Source organism: Myxine glutinosa, chromosome 1, assembly GCF_964187855.1.
Source record: "Myxine glutinosa chromosome 1, kmMyxGlut1.1, whole genome shotgun sequence".
NCBI lineage: Eukaryota > Metazoa > Chordata > Myxini > Myxiniformes > Myxinidae > Myxine > Myxine glutinosa.
In genome coordinates this window covers 181481206-181493234 of record NC_136261.1, presented here as the reverse complement: position 1 = coordinate 181493234, position 12029 = coordinate 181481206, and the positions used below count along the sequence as shown (strand labels likewise).

At 43.8% G+C, this 12029-nt stretch overlaps 1 protein-coding gene across 8 annotated transcripts in view; it reads right to left on the bottom strand.

The window, feature by feature from the left end:
* The window catches only part of KAT5 (lysine acetyltransferase 5), a 36319-nt gene that overhangs the window by 3394 nt on the left and 20896 nt on the right, over positions 1-12029 (bottom strand). For all 8 annotated transcript variants that reach the window (XM_068123235.2, XM_068123270.2, XM_068123254.2 and 5 more), the window contains 3 exons: positions 10473-10566; positions 8383-8542; positions 8196-8277 (listed from right to left, as the gene is read on the bottom strand). In XM_068123235.2, coding sequence (XP_067979336.1) covers positions 8196-8277; positions 8383-8542; positions 10473-10566 — 336 coding nt within the window. The remainder of the gene's footprint in view (positions 1-8195; positions 8278-8382; positions 8543-10472; positions 10567-12029) is intronic.

The following is a 12029-nucleotide window of genomic DNA, read 5'->3' as shown; positions in this document are numbered from 1 at the left end:
AGAGGAAGTCCGCCAGCCAAGCATGGAGATTTCCATGGACACCAAAGGAGGAGAGTTTGGTGAGCAGAGCAGGGTGCCAGACCGTATCGAAGGCACGTGAAATGTCAAGGGAGACAGCTCTAATTTCCTGTTTGGCGTTGAGGACCTCCATCCATTGTTGAGAAAGCAGAAGCAGCATGTCCAGAGTAGAGTGACCAGGTCTGAAACCAAATTGATGATCAGAGATCAAGCCATTGGAGAAGAGGAAAGATTTCATATCTGAAGCAATGATGGATTCCATGACTTTGCTGATAATTGGGAGAAGGCTGATTGGTCTGTAGTTGCTAGGATCTGTTTTTGCACCTTTTTTGTGCAAAGCGGTGATGTTGGCTGATTTCCAAGCAGATGGCAGATGACCTTGAGCAAAAGAGAGGGTGAAGAGAACAGAAAGAGGGAGTGAAAGAGCGGAAGAACATGATTTTAGGACCCGTGGGCTGATGCCGTCAGGACCAGTTGCAGAATCAGAGTCGAGGGTTGACAGAAACCTTTCCACCTTGTCAGGAGGAAAGGACACAGAGTCCAGGAGCAGCTGGGTACGACTGGGTACGGTGGGTACAGAGAGGGATGGGTTTGGGACACAAGATTTAGAGGCAAACACAGAGTTGAGGCATTCAGCCTTGTGTTATAATATATGAGAGAAAATAGTTGTTCAGGGGAGAGATTATACATTTCTAACCACGTGATCGCGTGATCGTGAACAACGTGAACGAAGAACGAACGAACAAATCAGAACAACAAATAACAGAATAAGACCTGAGGAGGAAATATTTATTTGGATTTTTTTTTTTTTGAGTAGAGATATTAAACAAGGAGGTATGGGGTGAACGACTGGGACGAAACAGAGAACGAAAATAATTGCAGCGCATTTGACGAACCGCTGAGAGAAAAACAAAACCACAAGGTCGGAGACGTACGGTAGCCTAAGCCTACGAGTACTAGGCCTCAGAATACTCGATACGCATTAACTGACGATTGTGTATACATGTACGAAAAATTAGCACCGAAAATTTTCCTAAAGATACGCTATAGGTACACACACCGAAAGATAGATACAGTCTCGACAAAAACACAATTGTGAAAGATTACTTAGCTTCGAAAGCGTGAGCGCATGGAACAGCTTTGAAAAGACGTGACCTCGCCGTGATCTCGCGAGATCTCCTCGCCCGAAGGTGCCCGAAAAAGGCCAACCCCTGCTCTGCGGGGGGAAATGGCCTCTAAAGGTGGTTCTATTCATTTAGTATTATCGTCGAGCCTTCTGCACACACTTTTGACAAGGTGAGCACTGCTGAGTTTCTTCGAGTAATTTGCTTAACTCTCGGATACTCAATTCGTGACATATAGACCTCCTCTTGCGTTGAGACATGAATAAGAAGGTCCTCATCTGTTGAATTTCACCATTTTGTTATTATGTGTTTTGAAGAAAAATAGTTTGTCACATGACAATTAGACACCAGGATTGGTCAAGCAGCAAAATATGCCAAATATGGAAAATGGCCTCTAAAGGTGGTTCTTTCTTGTTCCTCCATTGTTCAGTTAAAAGAAGCAACATGTTCAGTATGTGAGAGTGACACATAAAAGCAGAACGAATGTAGTGAATTTACCACTAGATATAGAGTCCTGTGCAAAAGTCATATGCCACCTTGAAAATAAACATTTTTATTGTCACATTAGCATATTTTTTTTGTCAACAAAATATGTTTTAATGATTGTTTTATTAAAGAACCAAAAATGAATTGTATTTTACAATATTAGTGCATGAAATTTAAATATTTGGGGCGAGGGCTGGCAGGATGGCCGAGAGGTACAACCACTCGCCTCTAAGCCGTCTAGCCTGGGTTTGTTTCCTGACCCAGCTATAAACCGTCATCCCAGTGTTTCACGGGCACCAGGATGACTCATTAATTTGTGTGCTGTCCCTTGGATGGACGTTAAACAGGCTTCCCATCTGCCAGCATTCATTGGTGGACGTTAAAGATCCCATGGTATCCTTTGCGAAGAGTAGGCCAGCGATTGCCGGCGCCATGGCCAAATTACAAATTCCTGCCCTAACTAGTCGAACGTCAGGCCTGTGCAGCCGGTTTGTGAAGATTTGGGCCAAACTTCGCCCAGCCAACCCCACAAGAAAGTTGGGTTCATAATGGCCATTAAAGAAGAAGAGGTGTGACCACCTTTTTCATGCAAAACAGCAGATATCCATGTTGTAATGCTTTCCTGCAATTTCTGGAGAAATCACATTGAGAGGTTGTTCCACACATTCTGCAATGTTTCTCAGAATTCGTCTTTTCATTTTGGTTGTTTTTCATTTTTCCTTCTGTCCAAATAACCCAAAAGTCTTTGGCCACCACATTATGTTCACCAATTTAAAATTTCTCTCTAGCAGGGAATAAAAATCCACATCATGCTCAACATATCAAACTCAGACTCAAAATGTTGTTTTTTTTGTATTTTTTTTGTATACAAGATCGAGGCTCGTGTAAGAGCTAACATTAATCACACAAAAAAACGGACAAATAAAACATATAATAAGGGGAGCGGGAGACAAGATGGGGGGAGAGAGGGAAGCACACAAGTACAACAGCAGAGAAGAGGGACATCGGGAGATCAGTGGGAGGGAGAGGGCTTGGGGGGGGGGGACCATGGGAAAGGGGGTGTGGGGGAGTGGGAGAGGTATAAAACACATGGACACTGCTAGGACTTCCAGGAAAGAAGTTGATATGTCAAAAAAAGTGGATCTGGGGCGAATTAACGGGGGAAGAAAAGATCAAGGTTTTGGATGGGGGCAACCAATAAGGTAACCAACACCAATAAGGCAACGTCCAGTGAGAAATATACCACAAAAAAGGGATTTCCAGCTGTGGCATTCAAGCAACAATAGAGAAGTAGAATGAGGCAGAAGAAGTTAAAGATAAAAAAGGGATTGAAAGGCCAAAGAAACTCAGCAAAACAGATGAGCAATACTGAAAGATAAGTTCCTTAAGAAATAGAAGAAAAATCAAGTGCTGAACTTACAAAAGAACTGGCACAGACAACAGGGGTTCAAATGCACTTATCGACTGTCACAAGGTCACTTATCAAAAGTGGTCTCCATGGGCGAGTTACTGACAAGGATAAATAATGAAAGGTGTTCTAATGGTCATCCCGGTGTGTCCCCCAGTTTAGAATAGGTACACCGTATCCCTGCGTGTCGTAAGAGGCGACTCAAAGGGTTGGCGTCAGAAAGGGCATCCGGCCATAAAAACATTGCCTCAAAAAGAGAACCATGCCAATTACAACTACATATGGGCAGGGTACAGCCCGAAGTACCCCGTGGGGGACCCCACTCCCTCTCGTCAAAACTCAAGGTGGGGAACCCGATCGAAGCAAGGGTGGAAATCACTCCATTTATGATGACGAAACGTCTGATGCCCCACGTGGAGGTCGGTTTCTGAGGTTTGGGACATGGAATGTAGGGACAATGACAGGGAGATCAGGAGAAGTGGTGGAAGTATTGGTCAGAAGAAGAGTGGACATATGTTGTGTGCAAGAGACGAGATGGAAGGGAAGTGGTGTGAGAATGGTGAAGAGTAGGCAGGGACAGAAATACAAGTTTGTGTGGCAAGGGTGCCTGGAGGGCGTGAATGGTGTTGGTGTCCTGTTTTCTGAGGAGTTTGCAGACAGTGTGACGAGAGGGAGTGAAAGGTTGATGATGGTGAAAATGATGATTGGAAAGCTCTTGGTGAACGTCATCTCGGGATACACTCCGCAGGTTGGTCGGAGCGATGAAGAGAAGGACAAGTTCTGGTGTGCAATAGAGAAGCTGATGGAAAACGTGAAAGATGAGGAAGTTGTTGTGGTAGGAGGAGACCTAAATGGACATGTGGGAAGGAGTATGGATGGTTTTGAGGGAGTTCATGGGGGTTACGGATATGGTGTGAGAAATGGAGAAGGTGAAAGGATTTTGGAGTTTGCTGATGGAGTTGATTTGTAATACTCAGTTCCAGAAAGAGGATAATAAGCTTGTTACATACACGTCAGGTGGGTCGACGACAACCGTTGACTACCTGCTGGTGCGTAGGCGAGATAGGGGGCACCTCTGGGACACAAAGGTGATCCCAGGGGAGGAGGCTGTTTCACAGCACCACTTGGTTGTCTGCGACATAAGGGTGAAAGGTGCGAGGAGAGCTCGGCGGGTGAAGTACCAACCGAGAATGAAGGTGTGGAGGTTGAAAGAGGTGACAGTGAGGGATGCATTAAAAGAGAGGCTGAGTATGGTCGAGGATGATGTGGTTGAGCTTGAAAGTGGTTGGATGCCAATGAAAGATAGTCTGTTGGGAGCCGTTGGTGAGGTATGTGGATGGACAAAAGGACCACCGAGGCACTCGGAAACATGGTGGTGGGATGATGAAGTTGGAAAGAAGATTGACGAGAAGAGGAAGAAGTTCAAGGAGTGGCAGAAGGCGAAGGGTGTGGTGGCAGAAAAGGCAGAGCATGAAAGTTATAAGGCAGCCAAGAAGGCTGCAAATAAAGAGGTAGCAAAGGCGCAGGAGGCATGTAGGAAAATGTTTGGAGAACGCTTGGATTCGGAAGAGGGTCAGAGAGTGGTATTCAGGATTGCAAAGCAGATAGCGAAAGAGAGGTGTGATGTGATGGGGGTGAGTTGCTTGAAGGATGAAGTGGGACAAATCGTTGTGGACCCAGATGGAATTAAAGGAAGATGGAAGAGATATATGGAAATACTGTTGAATGCAGAGAATGAATGGGTTGGCAACATAGAGAGTAACCCAGTTTTAGGACCGGCAGAGAAGATAACCGAGAAGGAAGTTGAGGAAGCGATAAAAGCAATGAAGAGTAGAAAAGCGGGAGGGCCGACGGGAGTTGTGGGAGATATGTTGAAGGCAGCGGGAAATTGGGGTGTGAAGAGAATGACAGAGATCTGCAATCTGGTGGTGAAAGAAGGCCGCATTCCAGTGGATTGGGAACTGAGTACCCTTGTCACTCTATACAAGGGGAAAGGTGACCCTCTGGACTGTGGCTCGTATCGAGCGATAAAGTTATTGGAGCATGGAATGAAGGTATTGGAAAGGATGTTGGAGAGGAGGATAAGGAAGAAAGTGAAGATTGACGAAATGCAGTTTGGATTTATGCCAAGAAGAGGAACGACAGACGTGCTTTTTATTGTGAGGCAGTTGCAGGAGAAGTACTTGGAGAAGAGTAAGAAGTTGTTTCTTGGATTTGTTGATCTGGAGAAAGCATTCGATAGGGTTCCACGTGAAGTACTGACATGGGCATTGAGGAAGTTATGAGTGGAGGAATGGTTGATCAGAGTAATGATGGCAATGTACAAAAGAGCGCGCACAGCTGTAAGGACGAAGGACAGGAACAGTGGTGAGTTTGAGGTGAAGGTGGGAGTGCATCAGGGGTCGGTACTAAGTCCACTACTATTTGTAGCTGTGATGGAGGTGCTGGCTCGGAACGTAACGGAGGGTTTACCGCGGGAGTTGTTGCATGCAGACGATCTGGTGTTTATTGCAGAAAGTATGGATGGACTGAAGGAGAAGATGAACAAGTGGAAGGAAGGTATGGAGACAAAAGGTCTGAAGGTGAATATCGGAAAAACGAAGGTGATAGCAAGTGGTTAAGCATGTGGTGAGGTGGAAAGAACTGGGAAGTGGCCGTGTGCTGTGTGCAGGAAGAGTGTCGGAGTGAATTCCATTCAATGTACAATGTGCGCTGAGTGGGTTCATCAAAAATGTAGTGGTTTGAGAGGGTCATCAACCAGTGTGGCAGCGACATTCAAGTGTAAGGTGTGCACAGAGGGAGCTGCAGATGGAGGAAATGTTGAGTTTGATCTTGGAGACGGCGTGAAGCTGGAAGGTGTGAAAACATTTTATTACCTAGGAGACATGCTGAATGGAGAAGGTGGATCAGACTCAGCAATGGTTGCTGGAGTGAGATGTGCATGGAAGAAGTTTCGGGAACTGAGTGGCGTGCTGACGAGGAGGGGAGTGTCGTTGGAGCTGAAGGGAAAGGTGTGTGCTGCATGTGTGAGAAGTGTTATGATTTATGGGAGCGAGACATGGGTAATGAACGTAGAGCAGCTACGAAGGCTGGAAAGGGTGGAAATGCGAATGGTTCGGTGGATGTGTGGAGTATCGTTGAGAGAGAGGAAGATAAATGATGAATTGCGAAAGATGATGGGAATAGAGCCTGTGATGGATGCTGTGAAGAGAAACAGTTTGAGATGGTTTGGTCATGTGTTGAGGAAGGATGAAAGTGACTGGTTGAGAAGAGTGATGGAAATGAATGTAGAAGGAAGTAGAGGACGGGGAAGACTGAGAAAGACTTGGCTAAATATGGTCGAAGAAGAAATGCAGGCAAGGGGGTTAACAAGAGGAGATGCAGAAAATAGGGCAAAATGGAGAAGATTGTCATGGGGACCACAAGGCTAACCCCCGCTCTTGCAGGGAAAATGGCCTTTAAAATGCCTGTTGTTGTTGTTATTGTTGTGTGATGTCATCGGTCACGTGGTATGGGTGCCACCTTGGAAAAAACCTTCAATTTTGCCACTCTCGATCTCCGAAACGGCTCAATGGAAAAAAATTGAGTGATGGCTCATTTTAAAGAACTCTGCATTGGGACCAAAATATGTTCATCTTGGATATCAAAAGTGCTAACGCTATGAAGTTAGAATTAGACAAATCGAACCCTTGATCCCACAAATATGGTATTTTTTGTACTTGATCAAAAAAAAAAATCAGAAACAAAAAGTGTTGACGTCATACGTCACGTAGTACGGCCGCCATATTGTTTTTCGTGAAAAACACTAAAACCCCTTTTCTCCAAAACGGCTGAACAGATCGAGGTCAAACTTTATGTGCATGACCGCATACCCATGACGAACTAGAAAGGCACTCAGTAAAGCGCATACCCCCGCCAGGCTGGCAGTTTGTTTTGTATCCCAATGATAGGCCGGATCTGGATTTGGATCTGTAACAAAATCCATATTCAGATCTTCACCAAAATTGAATTGATCCATCCTCGTCACACACCCAACCTGTCTACCACGTTTTGTCGAAATTCGTCCATAACTTTTTGTGATATCGTGCTATGTATCGGTTTTAGTCTTATCACTCAATGGTGAAGAATCATGAAAAATTTAAATAATTCTCGTATCCTTATCCATATTCAGATCTTCACCAAAATCGAATAGATTCGTTCCTTATCACACGCCCAACTGATCCACCAAGTTTCGTCCAAATTCGTCCATAACGTTTTGAAATATCGTGCTATGTATCCGTTTTAGCCCTATCTCCCAATGGTGAAGAATCACTTTAAAAATTCCACGAGCCGGATCTGAATCCGGATCTTCACCAAAATCATTTCGAACTTGTCACATACACAACCTCTCTGCCAATTTCGTCCGAATCCGTCCACAACTTTTTGAGATATCTTGTTCACAAACAGACAATAGACAGACAAAGGTGAAAACATAAACTCCATCCACCATTGGTGGTGGATGTAACAAAAACTTCAGTGACCATGACGTCATAGGTCACATGGTTTTGGAGCTATGATGTTTTGAAGCATAAACTTTAAAACCTATTTCCTCCCTCATTTTTGAAGATATCGAGTGGAAACATCACACACATGTTCCCCATGTCAAGAAGCTAAAATGCTCTTTTGGAATTTGCAACAAGTCACATGGTTTGGCAGCGATAAATATAATTGAACGGAAATCTTTTAAAAAACCAGCTGCGACGTGTAGAATCAGGAGATATCCGTTGCAATATGCGCTACCAAATTCGACCAGTCATTAAATTATACGCATGCACAAGCATCTATTTGTCTTTCAGTTCTGGTCTTGTCCTTTGTTTTGCGACGCAACAAGCTTCATCAACCGATTGCATATAATGTATGGACGTGAATGTTATTTCTGTTAATGTTAATGTTAATTCATTAATGTTATTTATTAATGTTAATTCTGGGTGGCAGAGGGATAATTTGAAACGGGCTTGGTCGGTAGGTCAAGTAAAAGTTTTCTTGAAACAAAAGAACCATGAGAAAATGTTTCTTGCATCGAGAAATGTTTTCCCATTGTTTTCATTTTCTTATTAAGAAAATTATTTTTGGCAGTGTGTCTGATACGGTCAGTCATTCAACCAGTGTTTCGAGCTCACCTTGTAATAATTTATGAGGCTGAGATGCTGTAGGGTGGAAATTACATCCTCCTTTTTGATGCTCGTCATCTCGCTGATTTCACTGTGACAAAAGGAAAACATACGGGGGCTCTGTTAGGTTACTTGGTGCAGAACACAGTCACAGAGCAGCTGCAACAAGCTGTTGCAAAACTACTGCCCTACTCACTTGATGGTGACCTGTGGTCGATCTCCATTCTCAGATTTTAAGTCTATGAGGATCTCTAGGATTGTCTGCGACCAGTAACTTCGGTAGGACAAAAGGCCAAGATCGGACAGGGGTTTCTCTGGTGTACCAGTCTTTATCTCAACCTTGGAGAGTTCATAGCCTGCATGGATTAAGGTTTGGGTAGAGAAAATTTAAATCATTGCCGAATATTATGCAGAGGCTTCGATAATATTCCTTATTTCTTGCTATGGCAACAAAACCTCAATCTCATATTTACTGGCAAGTGCCACTACAAAGCTCATGAACTGCACTCTTAAATTCAAGTGGCATGCTGGTGCATCTTCAGTGATAGTCATTAAAAGCTATTACCAATAAGTGCACCAACCATTTCATTTAATGCACAAACAAATGTTTCTGGACTAAAACAGAACGCCTGCAGCTTAGTGCTGTCCATCTGCAGTTGTGCTTCACTTCATCAAACAATCAGTTTTCCACTTAAGTTATAATGATCAAATCAATGCCTCTCTGCCTAGCTTCATACAGCTCAGCACTCCAATGCTAAGAGAAGTGGATGTGAATTGATAACTTGACAAAGGATGGTATTCGTGAGTGAGTAAAGTGGTGAAAAACAAGCTATGAAGCAATGGGGGTTGTCATTCTGAGCAATAAACAAAAATGTCATTGGATTTTTGCTCCATGGAAATCTCCATTCTTAGACTCCATGGAATTATCATCCCTAACAGCTGAAAAATCCTTCTCATAGTGTTACGTGCTCCTCCCCAACCCCCGGTAACGGTGTACCTCCGAGCCCCGAGAGGAGTCACGGCAGAAAAATGTGTTATTCTGTATGTCAAAGATCAATGGTGAAGCCACACCAATTGTTACCAACAAACAAATATTGTATTAAGATCACACAAGAATAACAGTACAACAACAATAGTAATCAATTGTACAACCAATATATATTTCCTATGATGGTACCATCAGGTTCATACAATATAACTCATTGTGCTCCAAGTGAGCGAAACGAAGAAGATTCCCAATGTCTCCAATCCCGGCTTCAAGCCAAAGTTGCTTCCGGCTTCAAGCCAAAGTCGATCCGCGCCAGCGATCGTCAGAACAATGTCCAATCGAGACCAGAATCCCGCTGGGTTGGCAGTTACAGTCCTGCTGCCAAAGCTGTGCAAAGGCGCCATCCAGGCGACTGGGAAATCACACCCTCGGGTATGGACGTTTCACGGCTCCAAATCGGCGACACGCAGATTTTCCACTCAAAAGCCACGTTACACACACACACACACCAGATCAACGTCTGAATGCGGTGAAAATGGTCGAAGCGAAGCGAAAAACCTTGCGCGATGCGCAAAGCGCGCGGGTCGAAATGGCCGACGGCCCGTTCTCGAGGCGTAACGGCACGACGATGATTCTCCTCGGAATCAACCGCCAAAACCTGACACGCAGGTTGATCTGTCACAGCGATAACAACTCTGTCGCAGGAATCCCTTTCCTGGGAAACCCTAAAGTTCACTCATGACTCTCGTTCGTCAACGTTCGCTCCAGACCTCGAAGCAGCTACGCTTCTTCCCCGACTCACTCGCTCCGCCTTCTTCTCCTCCTCTTCCTCTTCGTCGTCTGGTTCCGGTTTCATTTAAAACATTGACTTTTTACCTTTTGCAAATAGTAACCTCTATCTCCCTTAAACGACAACAATAATAGTACATGGAATCAAAAATGTTTACAGTGGATGAAAACCACAACAACGGAAGTGACAAATCCGTAACAAGTCACTTAGGAAAAAAAATTACTGACAGATGAGTTTAATTCCAAAATGTAAGTGTTTAACCTTTGCCCACGGTTAGTATACTCTGCTCCTCCATGTACCTTGATAATTGTATAAAAAGAAAACAAGTGACAGGCATTCCAGCCCAAAATGGGGAAATAACATCTATTTAAACCAAATATGATTTCCTGCAACATGAAAATGTTGGCGAGTAGTTTTCAATATGATAACATCGTTTTTGCAGCTTCATGGTGAAAATGAAATTGAAAATATCCCAGAAAGTATCACCCCATATCCCAGAAAGACTTACTGAATTCGATCAGCAATGTGCCATAGCCCTTCCTCTGATATGGTGGGAGGGTGAGAATGCAAGCCACGTTATAGTCTTCTGTTGACTCCTTTTCCTGTGTGCAGAAAGAAAACCACGGGTTTTTACATCTAACACTCACAATGGTGCATCAGGACATGTCTAGCTAAATGTACACATCTCAAAACTACATGAAATATTGACGCATTTGGTCCAGGCACTAACACACTCTATTAACAGAAAGTTGAGAAGAGCATGTTGACCGACATGGCAAACAACATGAAGCTGACTTTTCAGTGTTAGCGCTGCATTGGAGCAAATGAGTGAAGGAAGGAAAGTATACATGTATGTGTGTGTGTGCACGCGTGCATGAGTATGTATGTATGTATGTTCTATGTATGTATGTATGTATGTGTGCATATGTATGTATGTTTGTACAGGTAGTGGACATTTGGAAACATCAATGGAAAGTCACTTAATAGGGTGTTGTACCACCACATGCGGCCAGTACGGTCTGTATGCGCCATGGTATAGAATCCACCAGCGTCTGGAATTCTGCAGCAGGGATGCGGCACCATTCTTAATTCTTCCTCCTTTTAAAATAATCTTTCCCCTCTTTGCCTTCTTTTATTCTTCTTCCTCATCACTTTTGTTAATCAAAATGACTTTTCTCTTTAACTCCACCACCGAAGGTGGACAAAGATTAGGTTTTCATCCTTGTGTCTGTTCATTTGTTTGTTTGTCGGTGAACAGGATGTCTCAAAAAGTTATGGACGAACTCAGAAGAAACTTTGAGCCAGGTTGGGTGTGACACGGATGAGTTGATTCGATTTTGGTGAAGATCTGAATCCGGATCTGCATACTCCGGATCTGGATCTGAAGATCTGAACCGAGTTTTTTAAATTTTACAAGTGATTATTCACCATCAAGAGATGGGGCCAAAAACTATAATATGGCACGATATCTCAAAAATTGTGGATGGATTATGACAAAAACTTGGTGCATGAGTTGGTTAGATGAGAAGAACAAGCTGATTCGATTTTGGTTCATGTCAGCAGATCCGACCTATCAGTGGGATACAGAATGTAAACTATTCACCGTGGCGGAGATATGCGCTCTACCGAGTGCTGTTCTAGCAAGCCCGTGCCCTGCAAGCAACGCTTCTGTGTGTCTGTCTGGCAGTATGTGCGTGTGTCTATCTGGGCCACAACTGTTTTGCCATTTGAGCTTTTCTCATCAAATTTTCAACAAAGCTTTATTATGAGAATCTGGAGAAGACAAATTAAATAATTTGGTCAAAGTTCTACTTCTTCCTTCTTCTTTAATGGCCACTAAGATCCTCACGAACCGGCCTGGCCAGGCCTAACATTCTCTTAGTTAGGGCAATAATTTGGAATTTGGCCATGGTGCTGGCAATACTCACCTACTCTTTGTGAAGAACACCATGGGATCTTTAACGTCCACCAACCCTTGTTGGCAGACGAGACTCCCAGTTTAACGCACATCCGAGGGACAGCACACACATTGATGAATCACCCTGCCTGTGAAACACCAAACTGA